We start from the raw sequence: 27,553 nt of genomic DNA, 5'->3' as shown, positions 1-27,553 counted from the left end.
AAATTAAATTTTTACTAAAAATTAACAAAAAAAATATTAAACCCAAAATAATATAAAGTGTGGAAAGACTTTACGATATTACAAATTGTGAATGGGATATTCATCGAGTTTTGATATAATTATATTCTCGTAGGAACATTTTCCATGATAACAATTTACGATGAATAAAATAAAAAGTAAAGTATAAGGACAAAAGCACATTTAAAATTAAACTGATTTTACAATTCAAAAATGCCACAGCGTTTGTTTCTCCGTCACCGGAGTCCTCTGAGCAGTAATAAACACCACTGAAGAAAACCATCGTATCCAAGCTCATTTGCATACGCGCTATTGAAGTTGGAAGCACTAACACACCTTTATGGCCGCGCTCACGTATCCACCTTTCTTCGCCCTTCAGAGAATCACTTCCACCGATGCCAACGCCAACGCTTTCTTCGTTCGCTCGCGTCCTTCTGTTCCGCCCTGGCCTCGCCTGCGACGACGTCGTTGCGCACCCGCTCTCGTCGCCGTTGCCTCCGTTAAGGTGTGTTTCACCTCAGCGCCCGCTACCTGTTCGACGAATTGCCTTAGTTACTTCTCACATCACTTTCTTACTTGTAGGAAAATCTCGGTCGTGTTCAAAAGCGTTTCACCGACTTAACGAGCTTGAACTATTGGGTTGTTCGCGACTACTACCGTCTCGTGAACTCCGTCAACGCCTTCGAGCCTCAGATTCAGGTGCTCTCCGATGAACAGCTGGCCGGGAAGACCTCCGAGTTTCGCCGCCGGCTCGCGCGAGGGGCTACGCTTGCTGACATTCAAGCTGGTTCGCTACTCCTCTATGCTGTTGCGTCATTGCTGGATTTGTCTCTGAACTGTGTTTATGATTGAATCGTAATTAATGTTTCAGAGGCGTTCGCTGTTGTTCGTGAAGCTGCATGGAGAAAACTTAGAATGCGCCATTTCGATGTTCAGGTCTCATTCTATCATTGACTTGCATGTGTATATCTCTTGTGTTGTGCTTTTTTGCATGTCACTGAATGATGAGTATTGTTGATGTTAGATTATTGGTGGGGCAGTGCTGCATGATGGGTCCATTGCTGAGATGAAAACCGGGGAGGGTAAAACCTTGGTTTCCACACTAGCTGCTTATCTAAATGCCCTGACCTCTGAGGGTGTTCATGGTATGTGTTACTGCCAACAGTCCAAAAGCTAGCTTGGGGAGTTTCTTCAGGTGCCAGCACTTGACTTTTCGAAAAGTAAATTTCTCTAATTCTTGATCTCTTTGCAGTGGTAACTGTTAACGATTATTTAGCTCAGCGTGACGCCGAATGGATGGGACGCGTTCATCGTTTCTTAGGTCTATCTGTTGGTCTTATTCAGGTAATTTTTCTCTGCAGGTGGTAAAATTTGTTTTCATCTGCTATGTGTTTGGTGATGAGATAGATAAGAGCACATGTTTACGGATATAACGTACGAATGGGCTGGCTCTAGCAATGAAGTTTTTTATTAATTAATTTGTGAAAACGCACTGCAAAACCTTCTTTTAACTTGGTTATCTGATGTTTGCATGCACAGAGAGGAATGAATGCTGAAGAACGAAGAATCAACTACAGATGTGATATAACATATACCAATAATTCGGTAATTACACTTATCAGTTACTTATAGTGTTTCCTTTTTGCTGTACATTTATATTTTTACTTATATTATTTTCTTTTCTTCCTTTTTATCCTTTTCTTACCTTAGGAGCTTGGATTTGATTACCTGCGAGATAATCTGGCTGGAAATCGTGACCAGCTTGTAATGAGATGGTAGCTTGTATTACTTGGGTAGAACCAAGTTATTTTCTTCTTTTGGTTTGGAATATGTTTTGTTACAAGTGACTATTATACGTGAAAACAGGCCAAAGCCCTTTCATTTTGGAATCGTTGATGAAGTGGATTCTGTCTTGATAGACGAGGGAAGAAATCCTTTGTTAATCAGTGGTGAGGTAGGCTTAACATAATTTTTAATTTTGCTTCTTGTGGTCTGCTAAATCATTATCATCCCGTTCTTTCATACCCAGGTTGGCGGTATTAGAAAGATATTTCAACTGCTCAAGCTCAATGAAAGATGACTGCTTCTCCTTCTTTATCGCAGGCTAGTAAAGATGCTGCACGATTCCCTGTTGCTGCAAAAGTAGCTGAACTTCTTAAACAGGGCATTGTGCGTACATTCTCTTTCACTTCATCATGTCATTTATTTTGTTTTCCTATTTTTCTGTTCTTCTCAGTTTATCCAGATGGTATTATACACTGATTTTATTTTATTAACAGCATTACAAAGTGGAGCTTAAAGATAATTCTGTGGAGTTGACTGAGGAAGGAATTGCTCTTGCGGAAATGGCTTTAGAAACTAATGACCTTTGGGATGAAAATGATCCGTGGGCAAGGCGAGTACTCTTATACTCTAATAATTTGTTGCTCATTTAACATTGGTTGGTGTTTACTTCTTTTGTAGTCCCAATGGTAGTTTTGCAAAAAGTAGATTAGCATTAATGTCAGCATATCTTTATTCATTTTTTCCATTATGCTCTCTCTTTTTGATGAATTGTATAACATTAAAATCACAACGTCCTGCTAATCAGTAAAGTACAAGTTAAAATTTTTTCTTTTCTTTTTTAATGCTAAAAGAATAAATTTATTCAGTTAAAAATAATAATATTAAAAAGGGATTGTCCTTCTTAGGGTTTAGGGTTTAAGCAAAAGCATGACAAGTTAGGAATTAATATAGTAAAACCTCCTGATCCCTTGACATATATGTAAATGACACCCCTGTAAAAAGATCATGTGCTTTATATTTTTCTGTATTTAAAACATATATTTGTAATCACGTTTTTTTAGGTGCATACACTTTCTTAGAGATTTAGATTAGTTTATCATAATCATAATTGTTATATTTATTTATATGAAGTTTCTGGCTAACATGTTGGAATTGGAAATTCCTGTCCAATCAGTTAAATTACATTTGACTAATAAGAGTTGAGTTACTGCAGATTTGTGATTAATGCTATAAAAGCTAAAGAATTCTATCGTCGAGATGTGCAATACATTGTCAGAGATGGAAAGGCTTTGATTATCAATGAGGTAATACTTTCAAGGCTTCTTTATGCTTTCAATATTTTTCAACTTTTGTGTACCTATGAAAGCAAAGACTTGCAACAAAACATGACGCAGGAACACACCAAATTCGATCTATTGTATCATAGGACACAACGCAGATACACAATGAGTAACATGTCTTTTTGTTGGGTGTGTCGGTTGTCCATGCAAGGTTAATGGAGTAATGAAGTTACTTTTCCTCCTTGGTTCTGAATTTAGTAGATTTTTAAATTTTAAAACTCGATATTTAGAGGATAAACATCTGTTATGTATTGTGATTCTTGGCCACATGTTAGTTCCTTTGTTTTCTAAAATTCATCGTGTCATTGACTATTGATACAGCAAAAAGTAATGTTATCAAGTGAGGGCATCCCTCATCTTATGAATTTAGTTTTTGGGGTTGAGTTATGTTTAAACCGAAACTCTATAATATTAGATCTTATTCTAGTGGTTTTTATCCGACTACTCACATGTCAAAGCATTTAAAGTTCATGTTTGAGATGTTTAATTTTTGGAGTAAGGGGAATGTGTTAAGAGATTTGATAAGCACCCAAGTATTTGAGAAACCTACAGGGCGGGAACTTAAATACTTCACCGAGCATTTTATACTACTTGATGTGAAAGTGGAGGACAACTTTTGCCTCATGAGCAAGCTTTTGAATGGATTTATGTCTAAGCCCAAATTCTAAGACGTAGAAAGATAAGAATGAATTGTTATTGAGGCTGTTTGTGGGCCAAGCAGGTAATTTTTGAAGGCAATAGAATGGGTTTAAAGAGGCTATTTTGATGCTGAGAAATGGTCCTGCATTGGGTTTGCGGTTTATAGACTTTAAGAGTGGAGACAAGAATCTATCTTTGTGATAGAATACATTTCTGATGCTGTCTGCTATCTTCATATTTGAGCAGATTACAAAATTAGAGTACTAGAGAATGAAGTAAATAATACAGTTAAGAATTAGCAACCTTGGCCTCACACCCAGAGTTTAAATGCATCACACAATGAAGTGAGTAATTCCATCCCATTGATGTAATCTCATAATATTATAAATTTTAGGGTAAAATATAGTCCTTGTAAATAAGACTAAATTTGGTTTTATCATTTTTATTCATTTTTTTTGGCTTTAGTCTTACAAATTTACAAATTTTGAAGATAATACGTACTCCCTGTCATTACTTACTATTGATATGACATGCAGTTAACTTGCCACCCATGTAATGTCACTACCAAATAATGATAAGTAGAGTTTTATAAAATTAAATTTTTGAGAGGATTAAACCAACAAAAAATATTGGACGGTATAACTAAATTTAATCATGTTATAATTATAGGCATATGGAACATATCCTATATACTTTAAAATAATCTGAATTGTATATGCGTTACTAGGAACATTATTATTTATTTTCGCATTATATCTTTATTATTAGAGAATCTCAACTATTTATTGTATTGACTTCGTTTTCTCAATATAAATAAAACGTATGTGCTGTCATAGAAATGTAAGGTTTCAGCTCACTTTCTCTTTCCTATAGTATACCAAGTAAGTCGTATTTAAAAGGAATAAAAATATATTTAAGTCCAAGTTTATGATTTATTATTCTTTGCTAATTGGATACACACTGAGCAAAATTAAAACTCATGTACATTTATCTAAATCTTAAGTTTAAAAACTAGTGAAATACATGATCAACGACATTTTCTAGAGCTTGTACACCTTGATTTGTACGATTTCTCAAACCTGTTGTACTGTTACTATTTGATAAAACTGGAGGATGTTTGGAAAACCCTACCCAATATAAATGCAAGTGTTTGTTTTATAGACTGTAAAATAGGATAGCTTATATTCTACATTGTAATACAGGGTTGTGCAAAACAACTCAAGATTGAGCACATTAAACATATGTAATACTTCAACAGTAAATATGCATGGCTGAGACATTTTGTTGACGACCAACTATCCCAAAACTTTTTTTTTTGTAGGTGATGCATTGAACTAAATTTCTTTATTATAATGTCTAACATACTCCCTCTTGCAAGAGCTCTTTGGGCCTGAAGTCTGGACTGCTGACAAGCTGACTTTACCTTGTGCTGAATTTAATTTAATCACGAAGAATAGTAGTGAAAAAATGAATTTATTAACAATTTGGTCATTAGAGGCTTTGGTGCCATATTGAGGACTAATTTTCACATAAGTTATCAGGTTGAACCAAATGCATAGTTTTATATCTTGAACATTATTGTTTCTTGTATTTCTAGTAACAGTGTGAATCTTTTATTTTTATTCAATAATTAAACAGATACTTTTTTATTTTATTTTGTTTGCTATTGGTTTTCTTAATAATATGATGAAACCGAATTCCAAAAATATCTCAGCTGACAGGAAGAGTTGAAGAGAAAAGGAGATGGTCTGAGGGGATTCACCAGGCTGTGGAGGCAAAGGAAGGTTTGAAGATTCAGGTATATATGTGGGTTCTTTGATTTGTTTTTATGTTTCATGACACTTGTCATCATAATTAATTGATTCTAAATTTCAAAGTTTTAAACTTGCACAGGCAGATTCTATTGTTGTGGCACAGATCACATATCAGTCATTATTCAAGCTCTATCCGAAGTTGTCAGGAATGACTGGGACTGCCAAAACAGAAGTAAACATTTATATAGTTCTGACATTGCATTCAAGTTTAACTATTACAATTTGTGCTTTTATCAGTTCATGATGGTGGTATATATCGTTGCAGGAGAAAGAGTTTTTAAAAATGTTTAGGATGCCAGTCATTGAAGTGCCCACAAATCTTCCTAATATTCGAAAAGATTTACCAATTCAAGCTTTTGCTGTATGCCATTTAATAGCTTCTTTAGCATCTGCAGTTTCAAAAAATCATTTTCCCATTGCAAAAATCATTATTTTAATTAAGTGTACGATTTTTCTATTAATAAATTATTCAAGACTGCTCGTGGGAAATGGGAGCAAGTTCGCCGAGAAGTTGAATATATGTTTAGACAAGGTCGGCCTGTCTTAGTTGGAACAACTAGGTACGTATTATGGCTAATATGATGGGTGCTGTCTATCACTGAGACTTGTTTTGCATTCTTTTAAGCACAAATGGTCATTGCAAAATATTTCTTTCTTAGCCTAATGCTCTGAATTCTGAAACACATGATAGACACTGTTTAACAAGGAAGAACTCTCATACGTGCTCGCTATTTCTTCAGGGTCTTAGATGAACTAAACTGAGTAAAACTAGAGAGAGAATTTGAGCATTGAATTGAATATTTTTATTATGTATCACGCATCAGAAACATGAATACAAGATGTATTTATAGGCATTGCTTACTGACAATTGTACAAGAACTGACAGCTACACAAACTAGCTCACAAAGAAACCTACAGCTGTACGAGACTTACTAGTTGTACAAAAGAACTTATAAAAAAATATGTACGCAAACTAACTTGTTTCTACGAACATGCCCCTCAAATTCATGGAGAAGATTTTTCGGAAGAAAAATTCTTCACATTGAGTTTGCTCTGAAGAAACACAAGGCGAATTGACCACAGAGGCTTGGTTAGAATATCTGCCCATTGATCACGAGCTTGAATATGATAGATACGTAGCTTATTGGATAACCTTCTCTCTGATATAGAAAACATTAATCTTCATATACTTTGTACAATTATGAAATACTAGATTGTGAGTAAATAGACAACACTTTGATTGTTGCACAAAAGAGTTGGAGTAATAAAAGGAAATTGTAGTTCCGTAGGCAATGTAGTAATCCATGATGGCTGAATAGAAGTTTTGCTAAACTTCTATACTCTACTTCAATACTATAACGAGCGATAATTGAGACCACCAGGATATCGAATTAGGACCAAGAAAAAATGTTGCTCCTTAAGTAGATTTCTTTTATCATCAACATCAGGTGCACAATCAGCATCATAGAACACTTTCAAAGACACAAGATGGTCAAGTGATGCAGATTGTAGATGTAAGTCATGAAGTTCCTTTAAGATATCTTAAAATGTGTTTTACTACAGCCCAAAAAGAATTAAGAGGTTTAGGCATAAACCGACAAACTTTCTTTACAGCAAAACTAATTTTTGATCTAGTAGGAGTGGCATACTACAAAGCACCTACCTCTGAGCTATATAAAGTAGGATCTGGAAAAAGATCAACCCCATGTTTTGACAACTTATAATTGGAAACTGATAGATATTGTTTGATATTATTAAGATATTGTTAATCACAATATCAAACAATATCTTCTATTTACTTTTTTTAATTGTACTTCTCTCTATTATAAATAAATTACCTTATGTGTGGTTTATACAAAAGGAAGATTAATTTCAAACCTATTTTCTTTATTCTTAACATGATATCAGAGCCAAGTTCCGATCCTGGGACCTGTGGGTTATAAGAAATACATAGAAACTAACATGTATCTACTAACACAGGGTTTGGACACTATTATTACTTGAACTTACTTGTCATGTCTTTTTGTACCATTTAAAATGGATATGTTGTTGTACTTCAAATTTATGTTTCCTTAGTTGTCTTAAAATTGCTTTTATAAACATATAATTAGGAATTGCGGTCTGTATAATGTTGACCGTTGCAAATTGCACATTAACTTTATGTTTCTAGTGTTCAGATTGTTAAGAAAAATCATTGAATAAACCTCGTGCTTCTCTGAGATTTTGTTTTCATTATAGCCTTAATGTTGATGATTAATCCATGTTGCCAACCCAATATACCGGGATAAAACATGGTTGTTAGTGTTATAGTGTGTCTATTAAATATAATGAAACTAGGTTTGGGATTAATCTCCCTTCTGTTGAAAATACACATAGGGGCTGTATTTATAATAAAGAAAATATGGGCTAAGCCCAAAATACATATGAAGAATAATAATAATAGAAACAAAAAATAAAATATTAATGATATCTTAACACTCCCTCTCAAGCTGGTGTATACAAATCGTATGTACCAAGCTTGTTACAAATATAACCAATTCTCGGTCCTTGTAAAGACTTAGTGAAAATATTTGCTAACTGATCACTTGAGTTAACAAACTCAGTCTTGATGTCTCCAGACATAATCTTTAGTCCTCTCATGAAAGACAAGATTAGAACTTATATGAAGAGCAACTTGATTGTCACATATAGGTGTCATTTGATCAACGTCTCCAAACTGTAACTCTTTGCGCAACTGCTTAAGCTAAACAAGCTCACAAGTGGCTGAAGCCATGACTCTATATTTTGCTTCTGCACTAGACCTTGCAACAACACTTTGTTTCTTGCTTTTCCAAGATATCAAGTTACCTTTAATGGAGACACAATATCCGGATGTAGACCTTCTATCAGAAGGAGATCCTGCCCAATCAGCATCTGAATAACAAACAACTCTTGTATGGTTATTAGAACCATATAACAACCCTTTTCTAGGAGATCCTTTAATGTACTTCAGTATACGAATGACTACATTTCAATGATCTTCGCACGAAGAATTAAGAAATTGGCTTACAACACTGACTCCAAAGGAAATGTCAAGACGAGTAATTGTAAGATAATTCAATTTCTCAACCAATCTTCTATACTGTTCGGGATTTGACATAGGTTTCTTCTGATTTGGTAGAAGTTTAGCATTGGGATCCATGGATGTGTCAACAAATTTTGAATACATCAATCCAGTTTTTTCCAAAATATCCAGTGCATACTTCCTTTGAAAAATAACAATACCTTCTTTATCGGACTGTGCCACCTCAATATCCAAGAAATATCTGAGTTTTTCAAGATCTTTGGTCTGAAAAATGATCACAAAGATGTTTTATCTGAGATTCCATGATTATCACTGCCGGTAAGAATGATGTCATCAACATACGCTACCAAGTAAATGCATCCAACACTTGAGTGACGATAAAAAGCTAAATGATCTACCTCACACCGAGTCATACGAAATTGTTGAACAACATTGTTAAATTTTCCAAACCAGATCCTTGGAGACTGTTTCAGGACATATAAAGATTTGCGAAGACGACATATCAACCCAGAAGACTCCCCTAAGCCACTGATCACATTACTTGTAACAAGTCTCTGTTTTCCTCTTTGTTCTCTCTAGATAATTTACCCTCTATTACAATGGCTAATGGGTCTCGTGTTTTAGCTCACGGTGTTGGGACTGTCGATTTTTTCCTTTTTCATACACTAATAATGTTCTTTATGTCTCTAGGTCTCCTTTTAACTTATTATCCATTAGTTGTCTAACTCGATCTCTTGATTGTGTTATTTCCTTTACCCAATCTTCTGTTTGCTTACAGGACCGGAGTTCGAGACAGGTGATTGGCACTGGATGTGAGTCCCCTGGTCTTTATCATCTCTGCTCTTTTGCTCATGTTGGCGTAGTTATGGAGTCTCCACCTCTTCTTCTTCATGCTCAGTTAGGCCATCCTAGTCTTGTCAAGTTGCGGCAGCTTGTTCCTGGCTTCTCCAAGTTGTCCAAGTTGGTGTGTGAGTCGTGTCAGTTAGGCAAGCATAGTCATACTTTTCCTCGTAGTGTCGCACACAGTGTTTCCTCCCCTTTTGCCTTAGTTCACTCTGACATTTGGGGACCTAGTCGTGTTGCATCTAGTCTAGGTTTTCAATACTTTGTTACTTTCATTGATGATTATTCACGGTTTACTTGGTTATTTTTAATGAAGAGTCGTTCTAAATTATTTCATATCTTTCAACTTTTTTTCTATGAAATTCAAACTCAATTTGTTGTTCCTATTAAAATTTTGCAAAGTGATAATGGTCGTGAACATCTTTCGATTCCTTTTAAACAATTTATGGCTTCGCATGGCATTCTGCATCAAACTTCTTTTGTATATACACCTCAACAAAACGGGGTGGCTGAACGGAAAAATAGACCTATTGAAATCGGTTGCAATCTTTTAATTCTTGGTGAGGTTCCTCAATCTTTTTGGGGTGATGCTATTTTTACTTCCTGTTATCTTATTAATCACATGCCTTTTTCGGTTTTAAATAATAAAATACCTCATTCCATTTTATTTCCTCATGAACCTCTTCATCCTTTACCTCTCAAGGTTTTTGGGTCTACATGTTTTTTGCACAATTTTAGTCCTGGGCTTGATAAATTGTCTCCTCGATCACACAGATATGTTTTTTTAGGGTTTATGTGATCCCAAAAAGGATTCAAGTGTTTTTCTCCTTTTCTTAACCGCTATTTTGTTTGTGCATATGTCACCTTCATTGAGTCTTCCTTTTACTATAAAAGTTCTTCTCATTCCATTGAGTCTCCATCTAATATTGTCAATTTTCCTAGTCATGTCATTATTCCTATGATCTGTAATCTTCCAGGTGTGCCTTGTACGCCGTCAGTTTTTGCTCCACCACCTCTTCAAGTATATAATCGCCGCCATCGTCCTCAACAACAAGCAAGTGACTCACCTCAAGTGCCAACTACTATGACTCTTCCGGATCCGACAACTGAGTCTCCCCTTCCACCGAGTGACCTTCTAATCGCCCTCAGAAAAGGTATCCATATCCGGAGAGGACAAAGAGGAAAACAGAGATTTGTTATCAATAATGTGATCAATGGCACCCGAGTCAAGGACCGACAAACGAAGATTGAGTTAGACCAGCAAAAGATGTACCTGTGTGGGCAAAAGAAGTCGTGGAACTAGAAAACTTACGATCCTCACTCCATTCGAGAAATTCATTGAAGAGAGCAGATTTGTCGGTGGCGGAAACAGATGAATGACGATATGCAGGAGATGGTTGTGACGAAGGATCAGTGTGAGCAACAACAGCAGATCGAGGAGGATGACCATGTAAGGCATAACACCGATCAATATTGTGGCCGAACGTGCAACAATGATCACACTTGTGACGCTCTTTTTCTGGCTTGCGTGAGCAGTGATGATCATCACGTTGAGATACCAAAGCAGAGGAATCATTGGATGGACAGGTGGATTAGCGGAAGGTTGACAAGGCACACGCAAAAAGGTGGAACAAGTAGAGGTAAAATTGGGTATAATAGTAGAACCCAAAATCTGATCACAGACATGGAAATATTTTTCAATAAGTCTTGTAACATCACAACCATGAAGAACCGTGATCATTGCTTGATTTCTTCAGCAGGAGTAGAGGCAGGAGGTAATACTTCATTAAATTCATGAAAAAGATCATTCACCTTACCCACATTATCTGCCATAGGGTCTTGAGTACGAGAAGCAACAACATTAAGCCGGTCGTGATAGACACCATATAGACGTTGGGTGTCATTGTGCGTGGGACCTTCTATGACCGCAAAACCAATGACGTTGTGGTCGCTTGGCCGAGACGATCACAACCGTGTGGTTGCTGGTCGAAACTGGATCTCCGGCGGCGGTGGCAGTGGATCCAGTGACAGAGGCGAAAAACAAGAACCTTAGTATCTGATACCATAATAAATATAATGAAACTAGGTTTGGGATTAATCACCCTTGTGTAGAAAATACACATAGGGGTTGTATTTATAATAAAGAAAATATGGGCTAAGCCCAAAATACATATGAAGAATAATAACAATAGAAACAAAAAATAAGATATTAATGATATCTTAAGAGTGTCCATCTCTTATTATTTGTTGTTCAACATTGTGCAGGCTAAGCTTTATATTTATATTTACATGGTATTGAATTTTGAATAGAAAATTGATCGACTGAAAAAAAAAAAAGAATTTTTAAATTATCAATAATGGCACAATTTTTTCAAGAAGTTATCTCTTTATTAGAGATATAAACTATTATTAGGTCTGATGCTGACAGCTTCAGCTTTAAGTGAATTTATAGGTGTTGAAAAGGGAAATATTCTGCTGACAACTTAAGCTTTGTACACGCTTCGGCCCAAAATGGCTTTGGTTGAGTTGGCAAGCCAAAAAGGGCTGCGTCTATGTTTCTACTGTCTCTATACATAAACTTTTGGGGGATTTGATTTTTGCAACCATCTTCTGTGTTACATTATTATTAAACGAATGGAATTGAATTTGCTTAGCTTTTGATGATTATGTGTCTCGGCATTAGTGTATATCTTTTCAGTAGTGTAGTTTTAAATTTTGGTCTAGTTTACCTATATTTGTTTAAATTAAGCTACCTTTTCCCTTCATCATCATACTTATGTTGTCATTGTCGAATATTTACATTGGATTCTTTACTTATCTGGGCTATATATTACAAATCTATGCACATTAAGCTTTTCTGTTCTCAATAGTCAATAGTCTTGCAACTTTGTAGAATGATTATCTTTCATTCTTTTTTGGTATGCAGTGTAGAAAATTCGGAACTTTTGTCTGGTATGCTATGGGAATGGAATATTCCTCACAATGTTCTGAATGCTAGGCCCAAGGTTTGTGAAATTATAGATTGTTGGTATTTTTATGACTTAGTGTTTCATTTTTAAAGTTTTTCCTACCTCACTAGCCCTCTTCTGCCTCATTTAATGCAGTATGCTGCAAAAGAAGCAGAAGTTGTTGCACAGGCAGGACGGAAACATGCCATTACCCTCTCTACAAATATGGCCGGCAGGGGCACAGACATAATCCTTGGAGGAAATCCAAAAGTAGGTTTGCCCATAAGTTTGTTTATTTGTGGCTAGGTTCTGTGAGAACAATATGAAACCTAGCATACTTATTCTAAGACTGCTAAAATGGTCTAGAAAAAAGGAAATCAATTTTTATTACTTTTTTAAGTAGGTGGTTTTTTATTGGTTTAGTTACATTTATGGTCCCTCTAAATTGGATTGTCTGATTTGTGTCTGCCGAGGTTTGTTCAAGCCTTTCAAGCATTTCTTTTAAAAATCAATAGAATTTGGTTCCCTTGTTAGTTTTTTGTACCGAAACTTCTCAAGTTCTCTTTTTTTTTTTCTACTAAAAATACTTGCACATTGATTTGATCTTATTGTCTTTTTGTACAAAACCTATCAACCAAAATATCAATTTCACCCAAAATAAAAAAGATCCCAAATTTCTCTTCTTCAAGCCCTGGTTCATATCTTATAAAATTCTTTAACTTTCTTTCTCTCCTTCAAACACTGGTTCATATCTTATAAAATTCTTCAACTTTCTTTCCACTCAATTTCATATGTTTAAACTTTCAAAATATTTCATATCCCAATTCCACTACACACCTGCAAATATTTGGGTAGAAAATAATAATAATTTGAAGTAGAAGGAAATCAATGGGATTGGGGGGTGGCAAATTTGCTTAATTTTAATGATAGATGTAATTAATCCAAAAGAAAACTGAGAAACCAAAATCCCACACATTCCAAACTAGACTGACATAAAGTGCAACTGAGCTACCACCCACCCCATCCATTTGACATGTCACTTTGGCATGAGTTAAATCTAGGAAATGACATAATACATTTTCTTCCTGGTCTATACAGATGCTTGCCAGAGAAATTATAGAGGATAGCTTACTTTCATTTTTGACACGGGAGGATCCAAACGTCGAACTTGCAGGGGAAGCTATTTCACAAATGGTAATTGTGTCTTTTACTTGTTGCATTTTAATTTTCTTTATTTAAACTTTCGGTTTTCCAATGAATCTTTTGATGTAGGTGCTTCCAAAGATAACAGTTGGATCATCATCAATGGCCTTACTGGCTAGAACAACCTTAATGGGTCTGTGGTTCTACTTGAGAAATTTTCTCGTTTCAGATGAAATTATGCTCATTTTTTCTCATAATTACATGTTTTTAACTTGAAAGTGTTATATTCTCTGCAACATGAATTATTCAGCCAAATATGTATCCAAAAGTGAGGGTAAAAGTTGGACATATCAGAAGGCTAAATCTTTTATCTTGGAGGCTATTGAAATGAATCTTTCATATAGTTTGGAAGAGCTAGAGAAGCTTGCAAATGAAGAATCTGAGACCTACCCTCTTGGTCCAACTGTAGCGCTTACCTATCTGTCAGTTTTGAAGGATTGTGAAGAACATTGTTTGAATGAAGGTTCTGAGGTAAAAAGGCTTGGGGGACTTCACGTGATTGGTACATCTTTACACGAGTCCCGGAGAATAGATAACCAGGTGGGTAATTGCTAAGATCCTCTTTTCAGAATTAAAAATTTTAAAGCCTAACAAGAGACAACAGTACACAAGGAGAAAAAAATTCTGAATTTCCTCTATTTCTTAAAATTCATTACTAGCCCTTGAAGTTTGTTGCTCTGACTGGTCCTTACAGTACTTAGCATGGTAAAAGTCTAACATTCCAACCTGTTTTTCTGTATTGCTTGCTTTGTATGATTAATGGGTGGGAGATGCTAGAAGTCTAGCATTCCTGTGTACTCCTTCTGAAATCCTTTATTTAGTTGGGGAGTGAAGTGTTAAATTGTTTTGAACTGGGAAAAGCTATTCCTCATGAAGAATCCTTACTGCATGGTAGCTGAATGGGGGAACGGTTCCTGAGTAATGTGAAGTCTGTTTGGGACATTTAACTTTGGATATGATATGACCATATGTCATTTGATTGTTGTTGTTTGCTGAACTTGTGTATGTCTCTAGCTTCTGCAGACAAACAATTATAGTGCAGCTTCTTTGACCTGACTCCTTAACTAATTTGGCAATCCATGACTAATTTGGTTTGAGCGTAAATGATATAATTTCTTGACTGACTTTTTTTTTCGAACACTTTTTTTTCATATAGCTTACTGTTCGATAATGAATAATGTTAACTTGGTATCAAAGTGTTATTTACTTGTATATACAAAAAAATATACTGTAGGCATATTTGCATCATGTAATAAATATTAGTACTTATGCCTCCAATAATATATTATTTGGGCTTCGTGAGAGTTTGGGACAGTATACTGAAGTTCTACTCAGCTAATTTAAGTACCTCAATGATGGAAACTTATCCTTTTCTCCATTTATTTGTAAAAATACAATTATTATTATTATTATTATTATTACATCATCATCATCCTGGCACTTTTGTTCTCACATCTTGTAATATTCTTTTCTCTAGCTGCGTGGCAGAGCAGGGAGACAAGGGGATCCAGGATCAACACGATTTATGGTCAGGTAGTAAGAGTAGACTACTCACTTCTCAATCTTACTTACTGGCAAACTATTGTTTTGATCTTTGGATGCTGTAATTGTTTTTGGATAATGTGATAAGTGCATGTTTGGTTTGACACAATTAATTAAACGTGATGTGATCCACATCCAAGCTGAAACTACTTTCAGTAGCTACTATTTTTTACATCTGAAAAATGGATCTAAGGTTTCAAATGCCAAACAACGCACTATTATTGTAAATAGAAGAGAGAAAATAGCCAAATTCATTGGTTTTCACGGGGTTCTATACTAGTGGGAGTGTGTAACATAATGTCTACATGGCAACAAGGTATTGGAAAGTATAATAGTGTTAGAATCTTGTAGTTGTAGATATGTTAGAATCCTATAGATATAGTAATTAATTGATATAATGATCAATTGATGATATTCGGAATATTATGTAATTTTTTTCTCCTCTATAGATTGAATAGCTCCTCTATAGATATACGCATTCTTAATTTCTCTCTTCTCCACATGATATCAAATCTAACAAGAAGGGAACCCTAATTTGTGTTTTTCTCGAGAACCCACTGCCACTGCTCTTAGGTGTTAAAGTTTTTGAAACCGAGTATGTTTTCCAATTTCTTTTTTTCCCTTGCTGTGTTTCATTGTTCATTGCTACCAGCAACGCTGTTCCTTGCTGACAAGGATTTGGCAAGCTTTTTTTGGCTGACAATCACAACCACTGGCACTGCCATGTTGTGGACTAACCCTGACAACCTCTCTTGCATAGAATGACCCATGCCCTCATCCCCCCAAACCCCTCTCACCATATTTCACTCTCTGCTGCCACCTCTGATGTCAGCACATCCAGCTATCTTTCTAATAGATATCTTTGTGACCAGACTCACCTTGCTATACTTGTTTTGATTTGTGGTCCTTCTTCCATTCCACATTGTTTGGCTAATATCCTCTGTTTGGCCGACTATTCTATGTTTGAATACTTTTTACACTATTTGACTTTTGTTTCTCTCTCTAAGGCTGATTTATGAAAACTACGAAACCTAATGCATCAGTTTTCACCAACTTTGTGGTTGTCTGGCTATCTACTTAACAACCAGGATTGCAATAACTATGCTTCTTGGTCCTCAAACATAAATGTTGACTTAAGCATCAAGGTTATCTTCACCATAGCACTAAAGAAGAAATTGTGTTTGAATTGAAAGTGTCCAGCCTAAATGGAGTAACATTGATGCTCAACCTTGTAGGGTGTCTACTATTCATTCCTCAATCAAATATATTTTTTTCACTCCCACGGCAAGTGTAAATTGGTTTGGACATGGGCCAAGTCAATTTATATGCTAATGATATACAAAATGTCTAGAGTATGTTAGCACCACATGGATGCGATTCTGTGCCACAGACACTTCATGGAATCATGCCAACCTATTCAAGTCATCTAAATAATCTTCATGATGTTAATGAACTTTTTTCATTTGCTGCCCTTGCCAAGGAATTGGAGAATCCTGATTGCCTTTTTGCTTTGCTAACTTTGTATGGTTTATCTGTAGAGTACTCCTAGGTTGGGACTAGATTTTAGGATCCCCTTTTGCCCTCACTATGTCTACTACTTGGTCTTCTTTGCTTTGCATTCCTTCTAAGCCAACCACTGACTCAATTAATTCAACCTTGATCTTACAAGGAGGTGATAACGACACCTATCACAAAATAAATGTGATCGTAGGTCACGGTTCAAGTGTGACCATTGCAGCAAAATTAGTCACACCATTGATTTGCTTTGCATGATCGACCATCTAAAACAACTCATGTAGTAAACTTCACCCTTTTTGATTCTACTACATAGTCCGCTCCTACAAAGTATGTTCTTGATCACTTCCTACTGCCAACAATTTTCAACAATTTCCATGGATGGTATGGGGATCGTTAGTGATACGATCCTAACAAGAAAGATGACGATCTTTTCTGACTTTGGATTTCTTTTGTAAAAATAATCAATATAATTAGAATAAAGAACGTGGAATAAGATTGATATGAAATGCACCACAATCTAGCAGATTGATAAGAAAAGGAAGATTCGCTACAAAGAGGTCCCTCTTTGATAAGAATCAAGGATAGACGCCACAATCAAAAGATTGATAAGTCAAAGACTCCACAATTAAAATTGATAAGTCAAGGAAGATTAGTCAAGACGATGTTAATATCTGATAAGAACTTGACACTCTAATCCAAGAACCAAGAAAATATTCTCTTAAAAAAATAATTTCATTAATAACCGAAGTGAATAAAAAAGTTTTGAAAATGCGAATAAATAGACTTTCCTAGGACTCTAAAGAAAGGTTCAACGGTAAGGGCCTGACAATCAACTTAAGAAAATAAAAACTGAAAAGATAACAAAAGATATAAAAAATTATCAAAAGATATCAAATATATCGGAAGATAACAGAAGATATCAAAAAACAACAAAGATGTCAAAAGATAACAAAAGATATCAAAAAATATAAAAAAGATAAGCTGGATTAGTTTGTGTAGCCTCGCCATGTGGTCAGGGTCGCCCAACAAATTTACATAATTAAATTTAGGGTTATATATGTTTTTGATCCCTCAAGTTTCAGTGAATTTTGGAATTAGTCCCTCTTCGAAACTTTATACCAATTTAGTCCTTCATCTTTAGAAGTGCGTCAATTTAGTCCTTCTTACCAAATTTTATGAAGTTTATTTGACATTTTAAACGCATTTTGTGATAATATTTGAGTTAACATTGAAGCAAAAATGTTTCAAACGGTGTAAATAATTCAAATACTATCATGAAATGCACTTGAAATGTCAGATAAACTTAACAAAATTTGGTTAAAATGACTAAATTCACGCATTTTTAAAGATGAATGACTAAATTGGTCAAAAGTTTTGATAAGGGACTAATTCAAAATTTCGCTGAAACTTGAGGGACCAAAAACATATTTAACCCTTAAATTTATTTATCTAAATTATTCTTTAATTGTATGATCTTCATGTCCTTTTAATGCTAAAAGTTCCGCTTCAAGTTCTTCTTGTATATGATCAGGAGATAGTCCTCTATCATACCATTCTTCCTGATGAGGCTCGGGGTCACATCACTTCCTATTGTCCTGAACTTAGGCCTTCAGTTCCATTGCTTCTGATGCACACTAGTAATTCTCTTGCTAACGTCTCACTATTTGGGCTTATGGACTATCAATTCTGAGGCCATTGATTAATAAGTCAGTTCACAACACTTTCCTTTCAAGAATAATTTTGTTGGTCAATATAGTCTGAAAGGAATTGGAAGGCCAAATTAAAATTTACTTTCTGTCTGCATTTGAAGGTTCTTCCAATATACAAAACAGTTGGTATTAATATACTGTCTTTTTTATTAAACTATTGATGTATATATTTGGATTGATGTCTTGATTTTTGCTTAAAATGGGAAATCCTTCAGTTTTATGGATGAGCTGTCGAATACTATTTTCTTCTTAGTAGTGTATTTTGAGGGGAGCGGGATGACTGGGTGTGGTTTACTAATTAAGGCTGTCAGTTAGTTCTTACACTATCTCATCATGTTATAGCTTGCAGGATGAGATGTTTCAAAAGTTCAATTTTGATACTGAATGGGCAGTGAGACTTATCTCAAGGATTACAAATGATGAGGATCTGCCAATTGAGGGTGATGCCATTGTAAAGCAGGTTATTATCTATTTATTATTTAAATTATTATGATTGATAAGTAAATATTTGGTCTAAAAAGAATTTAGGGTGTTTAATCGTTTTCTTGTTTTGTAGTTTTTAAAAGTAATTTTATAAAACAGTTTTCAAAAACTGAAAACTAATTTCTAGATTGTAGGAATGGGTAAAGAAGACGGGATAGTGCAAAGAAGTACATGAAAACCAAAAGTAGAAAACCAAAATAACTTCAAAGGCTCTCTAGTTTTTTATTTTAACATCTGTAAAAGTATGACTTTTGAAAACTACTTTCAGAAGCTATCAAACGAATTTTTTTTTCTTTACAATCAGAAAACTGTTTTCAAGAATAGGAACAAATAGGCCCTTAACTCTGTTTTTCTCCCCTTTTCTTTCTTTTTCATGATAAATTTCTCCTTTATTCAGTGGAATAAAATATTGATTTTTCTTCTATTTACATACTTTCTGTGTGGTCTCTTTTCCCATCTTTTTTTATTCTTGTGTCTGTCATATGCTGTAATTAATGAATTTCATATTTCCAATGCTAATTGGGAGACAACATGTTTATAGCTTTTGGCGCTGCAAATCAATGCAGAAAAATTCTTCTTTGGCATAAGGAAGAACCTCGTTGAGTTTGATGAAGTGTTGGAGGTATGTTTCGACTACTAAGAGATGTTTAAAAAATACACATTCCAGAGAGGTTACGCAATTAGTTAGATGTTGTCTACTGCATAACAAGTTATAACTTCTGTTGTCATATTTTATATTGATTGAACTACGTAAAACTGTAATTATTTTTGGAATGAAATAGACTTTTATTCCATGCCAAACTTTGTTCAAGTATTAAGAATAACGTGCAATAATATCAGTAGTGGTCAATAGCACACAATAGCACTGCAATGTCCACTAGAAACAAAGAAAATGAAGTTGATAAACGAATGAAGGTGCTAAAGGTCAAATTGAATGAAGATGTGATCTCACGTAGGAAACAAAATGATAAGAATTACAAGAAAAAAAAAACGGAGGAAGAAAACAAGCATAAAAAGAGATCCAATTTGAAATTTAAAATTCAAATTGAGCCTTTAGGGATATTAAGGCAATGAAGAGTGTTGAGAATATATGCCTAAATATCTGGAAAATGAACTAGCTTTTAGAAGGTTATTTTTAATGTTCAATTTTTAAAACATTCTTTAGATAAAAGAAAGATATTAGATTATTTTTTTGATTTAGGAAGTTAAGATTAAGATATTGTTAGTATTTGATATTTTGTTACATTTTCTCTTTCTATATAGAGAGTCCATGAATAAAATACTGTTGGAGCTTCTTCACATATCTTTTATCCTTCTAAATTATATTTTCTAAATATAAAAGCTAATATTATTAATCATATACTAAACTATTATAAAACTATAATGTACTCTGCACTACTTTCGAGAAATGCTAACACACAATTTGAATACACTTATTAATTTAAATTTATTAGAAATCAGAATTTTGAGGGTCTCAATTATTTAACGAGTCTCGCTCATCATTTTGTAGTTTTTAATCGATTTTAACCAATAGTAGAAAGTGTGATAGACAGATCGTGTATATTAGGTTCATGAAAGAGAGAGAACAGAGGAACTGAACAAAGTGTTATTGATATTACAAAAGCCACATAAAATTCTGTACAGAGATTGTATTTATAGAAATACGAGAAAGACAGCTGTATAAGAGAAAGGACAGCTGTACATGACAGTGTCCATGAGTAACTAATATTATCATATACTAACAGTGTAGCTAAACACTCCTATTAAGAATATAGAAAAAAAAATATTAATACATAATTATAACTATATATAGAGACACGCATATAACACAATAATATCTGAATATAACTAAATTTATGAATAAAAATTTGTAATGATTAAGTAGAATTAGTATAATAATAATAATGGGAAAGAATATAAAATATTATATAAAGCTTGCTTTAAGTTATGGAACAGACTAATAGTTTGTTCAAGTTACACAATTATTATTTGATCTCTCTCTCTCACACACGCAAGACATGATACCTTGTGCCAAGAAAATTCCCTTTACACCACTTAATAACTTTTTATAATCAATCTAACAGTCAAATCATTGACATTATCTTTGTGTTACTAAGTATGTCAATTTTGACCTAAATTGGACATTTGTAGGTGTGATATCTAGCAAGGAATATTTATTTTTATTTTAAATAGCACATTATCTCTAAAAATGAGGTATTGCGTGAAGTAGTAATCAGTTTTTAATTTGAATGAAACTTTTTGAACTTGATTTGCTTTACAAAAATTTCACTTTGCAAATTTGATTTTTAATTTCATATTCTATTGCAAAAGCTTGCACTTGGTGTCAATTGATCCGGCATACTGCAATCTTCTATTGACTACACTCATAGTATTATATTCTCTGAAAGATAAAACAGATACAGGGTTTCACACACATTTGACTTGGCACACTTTGTCACTTGATTTCATTTTTCTTCTTCTTGCCAAACCCCTGGAAATAAATCTACAGAAATTGATAAAATGAACGAATACAAACCAAATATTCTGAAAATACGAAAAATAGTTTATTCCAAAGGATTCACATAGATTGGCTGGGGAGAAACAAACACAATTTCAGATTCAGATGTACATGACATATATATATTAGCGGAGAGAGAAATATGGGCCATCTAACCTGCAGAATGTCATTAGTATTGATTGACAAAAGAATGTTTTGACCTTAGAAGAAGCTTTGGAATTCCAAATTGGCACATCCAAGGCAAAGATTCACCTTGTAGGAGAATGTTTGAGAAACTAAAAGTAATATTGGAAAAAGAACAGTAGAATCGTTCCGTATTCTCATACAAGATTAACCAATAAAGGGGCACTTTATTAGCTTATCTATCATATTGGCTTCTTAAAAATATGAAAATTGTAGGAGCATACAGAATCATGTTAAGTAAACAAATATTTGATAGGATAATTGTGAGCAGTAATGGACAAAGAAATCTAAGAAGGGATATCACTTAACTATTCTCCCAAAATATAATTTTCGTGCTATCTCCTATTTATTAAGTAATCAGAATAAAAAAATTAAAATATCATTGAGAAATAAATTCCTGAGAACTTATGTGAGTCACATTCAAGAATGTTTAACTGTATATATATTATATATATATGTGTGTGTGTGTGTGTGTGTGTGTGTGTGTCATTGAGTAAAATTTTGCCCACTTATATAGAACAGAATTGTGGAATTTATCTTCAAGTATGCAAAATCATTATCAACTAATTTGTTTTTGTATTATTATTTTATAAGGTGCAACGAAAGCATGTTTATGATCTAAGGCAATTAATCTTAACAGGAGATGATGAAAGTTGTTCCCAACACATACTCCAGTGAGTGCCTTTAAATTCTTATCATTGCTGTTAGGTTTAAGTACTTATATGATGAGTAGTTTAAGCTATTATTACTGCCTTGTAGGTGGCTGTTAAGTATTAATTAGCTCTAAATTAGATGATTCTGTTTTGTAATTAATATAGTTCATGGTTGGACCTAGAGTTTCATTGTTAGCCTTCTTCTAAATCTACAGTGCCTGGTTGCCTACTATATTGTGCCTATCCCATTTGATAATGTCTATCAAGGATTATTGGAATGCCGCCTTGATTGTGGTCACCCTTAACCTACCTCAGTTGCAGCATCTTTGGTGGCCTCAATTGAAATATCAAAAGCAGTGTTTAGTTCCGTATCAACTAGAGACATGACATAAATAGAGTTTATAAAACTTAAGCACTTCTCATTTTGTAAGTCACTTTTAGGAGATTGAATTAAGTCTTAAGTCCGACTCTAGGCTTGTAGACTAAGTTTATGTGTGGGCGGATGGAGAGGGTTGGAAAGCTGCCTCAATTGTGGTCACTCTGGTCCAGTCTTAGCTGTAGCCTCTTTGGGAGTTTCCTTAATGGTAATCTCACGAGTGGTGTTTGATCTAACATCAAGTAGAAATATGGATTAAATACAGCATATAAAACTTGTCCAGTCTTCACATTACAAGTTAGACTCTTAGGTACAACTTCTGTGGGGGATGATGAATCATGTTCTGTCAGGGAGTCCCCTTCAAGTTCTGGTGTTATTGATACTGGTCATAGTAGGACAAATCACTTTTGTCATTTTAATCTTTAGCTTTTTCAGGTTCATTTATTTGTAATTTAAATTTTAATGTCTCTTGTCTTTCATTCTATTTGTTCAAACATTTTGGCATTTTGATATCTTATTTTATTATTCAATATTAGGATCAAATTCATTTGAGGAATGGTCAGACTCAATCTTCCCATCTAAATATCTTATTCCGAGTCTTTATCATTTCTTTGGAGCATGAATAATTTAAGTTCTTGATATGACTCACTGCCCTAGCCTGAAACAGATATTTCTTGTGTCCTTGTTTTTGGCACTATCGTAATTATAATTTCCTGTATTCTTTAAAAATCTAAGTTCTAACTCTACTCTACTAATATTGTCTTGATACTATGATACAAACAATAACTTTACCTTCAGATTCTGAGTTGGGCTCAATAAGTAATATAAAATGTGAATTAATTCTATAAGATACACAAGAGTCAGCTGTCTTGGACCTTTTCTTTCTGCTCTAAAGTAATAAAATATAACTTATATGATCCTGACGTGCGTCTAGAAAAGGATTCTGATATAGCTTGGGTTTTTTACTTACAAGGGTGTTGACTGTTGAGACTGGAATAGGAGTCATTGACTTTTGTTCACCTTTTTGTGATTGAGGTTTATTCTTATGTAGTTATATTTTCTTTTCTACTGCTCTTTCCTCCCTTCTTTCTTTGATTTGTGTGCACTGCCTATAGGTACATGCAAGCAGTGGTTGATGAGATCGTCTTCAATAATATTGATCCAGTGAAGGTGGTTCAGCTTTTTCCTCTAGCCTTTTGCATATTTCTTACCCACCCATTCCTTTAATCTATTGTTTTGAATGGATTTTATAGCATCCACGTAGCTGGGGTTTGAGTAAGCTCTTAAAAGAATTCGTGACTGTCGGTGGAAAGCTGTTGCATGGTAGGCTTGTTTGCTACAACTAAGCCCTTTCACCTGCACAAATATATCACCCTCTTTAACTTTCTGTGTTTGGCTAAATCAGCTTTAACTTTTTCTAATGACACGCTCAAATGGTTTTTGGCAGAATCTTTTGAAGGAATTAGTGATCACACTTTGCTAAATTCACTTGGGCTACTAAATGATGTGAGCTCAGTTGATATTGTAAACTTTTCCCTTCCAAATTTGCCAGCGCCTCCAAATGCCTTCAGGGGAATACGCAGGAAGAGCTCGTCATTAAGACGATGGCTTGCTATCTGCACAGATGATTTAATTGGGTAAATTACTTAATTTACTGTGGATTGTAGAAGTTTAATGGAGTTCTAATAGTCACTGATCATTAGCATAATGTAGGAATGGGAAGTATCAAACCACTTCTAATCTTCTTCGCAAGTATCTTGGAGATTTTTTAATTGCTTCATATTTAAATGTTGTTGAAGAGTCTGGTTATGATGAGAGACATGCAAAGGAAATTGAGGTAAGATATTCTATTCAACTATTTTTTCTTGTAATTGAACATTTTTGTTGCTTGCCGTATATTTCCTAACGTAAATAATACCTGCAATCGTGCAGAAAGTTGTGTTAGTACCATACACGGATTATTTCATTTGTGTAATTGCATCCAAAGATTTCAAAACCAATCACAAACATTAAAACGGGATACTTCATCAGGTCTGATCCTTGATTTAAGTGACTTATACAATCACATGGACCAATAAAAATAATTAATTCAGTTGATTTTGTTGAATTTTAAAACAATATACCAAATTTACTCTTATTATGGATAACTTTTAAAATTTCCTTCTCATTCTTTATTAATAAAACAACACATTCTTAATATTTATTAGGGACAAAGACAGAAAAGGAATTTAATGCTTCACAGATACTATAAAATGCTTGTAAAAAGGACTGTCAATTTCTTTTAAACTATGCTTTAAACTTTTATATTAAGGATCAGTGGGAGTATGTTCTATGTTAGGATTAATCGTAAATACTTCTAGTAGAAGCAAATTAGAAGAAAATTTAAAATGACTAAGCTAAAAACTAATTTATGCACAAGTTATTTTTTGTAAAACTTTTTTCTAGAGCTTCTCCAAAATCTGATTTTTAACTTATGCATGATTTAAGTTTTTGGTAAAACCTATTTCATTTTTTTAAAGTGTTTCAAGATAAGTTTGTGCAAACAGACCCTGTGTACTATCAGCTGCAACTAGGCAATGAAAATTGAAAATGGATTCTAGAGAACCATTTTGATATAATGACCTACAAAGGAAATTAACATAGAGCCCATAGAACAATAGTTTGCCTTAGGTTAAGAGGAAATGATGTGAGTGTCCTAAGGTTTTACTCCATTTTGTCATCAGTATTACCATCTGTTTTTCCATCCTAAACATCCATACTCAAACACAATGAAACTTTTACTTTTGACAGTTACTTAGACATATTAGATTTACAAAGCAATGATCCAAAATTTGTACCGTCGGGAAATGATACTGCAATAGTAATCCTACCGGCCTACACAGTCATTGCCTATCATTTAAAGTAGAAAAGAAAATATTGAGTCTTACTACAGTAATGATGAATAAAATCACCCCAATCAACTAGTATTAGATACTGTTTTTTGTTGTGATGAATGCTCCTCCCTTTCTATTGATTTAAGTCTGTAGATTAACATTTTTCTAATTTGGAGAACATTTGATGCGTTTTATACAAATGGTAAATTTTGCATTGATACCATATCCAGTATAAGATTGTTTTCTATTATCTGTTTTGGCTCACTCTATTCTAGTTGCTGCTTGTTCACCCATCTCTGGGTGGGGAGTTTTCAGTTTCTGTAAGTAAAATATTCATTGCATTTAATATTTTTTGAATTACAGAGAGCTGTTCTTTTGCAAACTCTTGATTGTTTCTGGAGAGATCATCTAGTAAACATGAATAGACTCAGCTCTGCGGTAATATGTCCTTTTGCTCTCATAAATATTTTGGCTTTCTTACCAGTTAAAGGCTTATCTCAGAGTTGTGGCAGGTGAACATTAGGAGCTTTGGCCATAGAAATCCTCTTGAAGAGTACAAAATTGATGGTTGTCGGTTTTTTATCTCAATGCTAAGTGCCACTCGGAGGTTAACTGTAGAAGCACTGCTGCGGTATTGGACATCTCCAATGGAATCTGATGAACTATTTTTATCATGAAATTGATATAGTTCAAGAAAATTCTGCAAGGCCAATCTTTTGCGCAAAAGCTAATGGTGTTTCAACTAGTCAGTTGTTTTACGTGATATAGATGCGAAAAAGTTACATGGCTTTTGGAGCACAGGTTCCTTCATCTCGCAGCAGTGTTCTCCTTCTTCTGCTTTGTCAAAGATGAGCGTGCACCTTATTACATTGGTATCACGAGATAAAGAAATTTAATATCTGCGTTACTTGAGGCTTGGAGAAGGGTCTTAACTTTTTCCCCCTTCCCCTTTTTGACAGGCGAAGCAATCAAAGGAGCCGATCCTATTTATTTGAATGCTTTTGCTTAGTTTACATGATTAAAATGAGGTTTGCATGATGGACTGATGGTGCCTGGAGTTTAGCAAGAGCTGTGCTTCCCATCCAAATTGTTCTTCCAAAAAGAACACGAAGCTATTCAAGTTATGCACAATCCTGCATAATATTTTTTTTCTTTGACATTGGTCATTGTGGATCACGTTTAGTATTAACAGAAGTCGTAGTGTATCATGTTTTATCCCGAAGAGTTTATACAAAAAGTACAGAATGTAAAATATTAAGCATCTATAATGTATAATGCAATGAATTACATCTGCTGTTCATTCATTTTTGTTTTGAAAATTATTTCTCTTCCTGCGCTACAACTAGAGGGCGCCTTTTGTATCCATGTTCTAAGCCATTTGTTCATTATTTGTTTATTCTTAAAAAAAAAATGATATTTTAATTCATTTTTTTTAATCAAATTTTAATTTACCATTTCAATTACTATTAGATTATCACATTACAAAAAAAATAAAAAAAAATAATCTAATGATAATTGAAATAGTGGGTTAAAAATAGATAAAAAAATAGTTTAAAATATTATTATTCAAAAAAAAAAAAAACCCAGAGGTGAGTGTTGCGTTCTGGGGCTGCATATTAGATATAGAGGGAAGTGTCTTCCTACACCTCCATAACTTTCTTTCTGCACTTCTATAATTTTTTTTTTCCATTTTATCCTTTCCAGATCGTCTCATCCAAAAGTCCTTTTTAAACTTTTGGATTGTACTTGGAAAACCAAAAATGATTTTTAGATTTTCCGAAAATTAGTTTTAGATTATGTATTCCGAAGTTAATAACTTTCAAATTACACTATGTGGAGGCAATTCAAAAACTATTTTTTTGAAAGATTTTGTAATTCAAAAAACTATTTTTTTTAGAAATAAAATGACTTTCAAATTACTTGAAAAACTATCAAAAGGCAAAATGAAAAGTTTGTCTATATGGGATGCAGGAAAAAAATTTATGGTGCAGGAAGAAATTGGCCAGATAGAGATGTATGTAGGAAATATTATATTACCTTTTTT

General features: G+C 34.0%; 1 protein-coding gene across 2 annotated transcripts; it reads left to right on the top strand.

Annotated features, from left to right (window-relative positions):
* Positions 1–208: 208 nt before the first annotated feature.
* SECA2 (Preprotein translocase SecA family protein) lies at positions 209–26,796 on the top strand. Of its 2 annotated transcripts, none has more exons than XM_085666561.1 (31): positions 209–523; positions 601–805; positions 890–954; positions 1,043–1,163; positions 1,271–1,362; positions 1,558–1,623; positions 1,729–1,793; positions 1,885–1,972; positions 2,122–2,187; positions 2,298–2,413; positions 3,017–3,107; positions 5,497–5,580; positions 5,676–5,768; positions 5,862–5,957; positions 6,071–6,156; positions 12,430–12,508; positions 12,608–12,721; positions 13,550–13,645; positions 13,724–13,787; positions 13,905–14,194; positions 15,132–15,187; positions 18,766–18,883; positions 19,448–19,528; positions 22,202–22,281; positions 23,752–23,806; positions 23,890–23,959; positions 24,096–24,273; positions 24,350–24,473; positions 25,873–25,947; positions 26,022–26,381; positions 26,469–26,796. In XM_085666561.1, exons 1-30 carry the CDS (start codon positions 359–361, stop codon positions 26,184–26,186), a joined length of 3,144 nt encoding a protein of 1,047 aa, XP_085522687.1. In that variant the 5' UTR covers positions 209–358; the 3' UTR covers positions 26,187–26,381; positions 26,469–26,796. The 2 variants fall into 2 exon arrangements, with proteins under 2 accessions (XP_085522687.1, XP_085522686.1); XM_085666560.1 differs by having other exon boundaries at positions 210–523; positions 24,084–24,273.
* Positions 26,797–27,553: the final 757 nt, after the last annotated feature.

The sequence above is a fragment of the Vigna unguiculata genome, chromosome 9, assembly GCF_037176805.1.
Source record: "Vigna unguiculata cultivar grain cowpea cultivar isolate G323 ecotype 2 chromosome 9, ASM3717680v1, whole genome shotgun sequence".
Lineage (NCBI taxonomy): Eukaryota > Viridiplantae > Streptophyta > Magnoliopsida > Fabales > Fabaceae > Vigna > Vigna unguiculata.
Note: the sequence above shows the minus strand (reverse complement) of the source record. Positions and strands in the feature narration are given on the sequence as shown.

What these genes read in the sequence shown, in the direction of transcription:
- SECA2 (XM_085666560.1), top strand. Translation starts at nt 359, where the DNA reads ATGGCCGCGCTCACGTATCCACCTTTCTTCGCCCTTCAGAGAATCACT. An exon ending in GACCTCTGAGGGTGTTCATG is followed by an intron (nt 1,164 to 1,270) that starts GTATGTGTTACT and finishes ATCTCTTTGCAG; the next exon opens with TGGTAACTGTTAACGATTAT. An exon ending in CTGGGACTGCCAAAACAGAA is followed by an intron (nt 5,769 to 5,861) that starts GTAAACATTTAT and finishes ATATCGTTGCAG; the next exon opens with GAGAAAGAGTTTTTAAAAAT.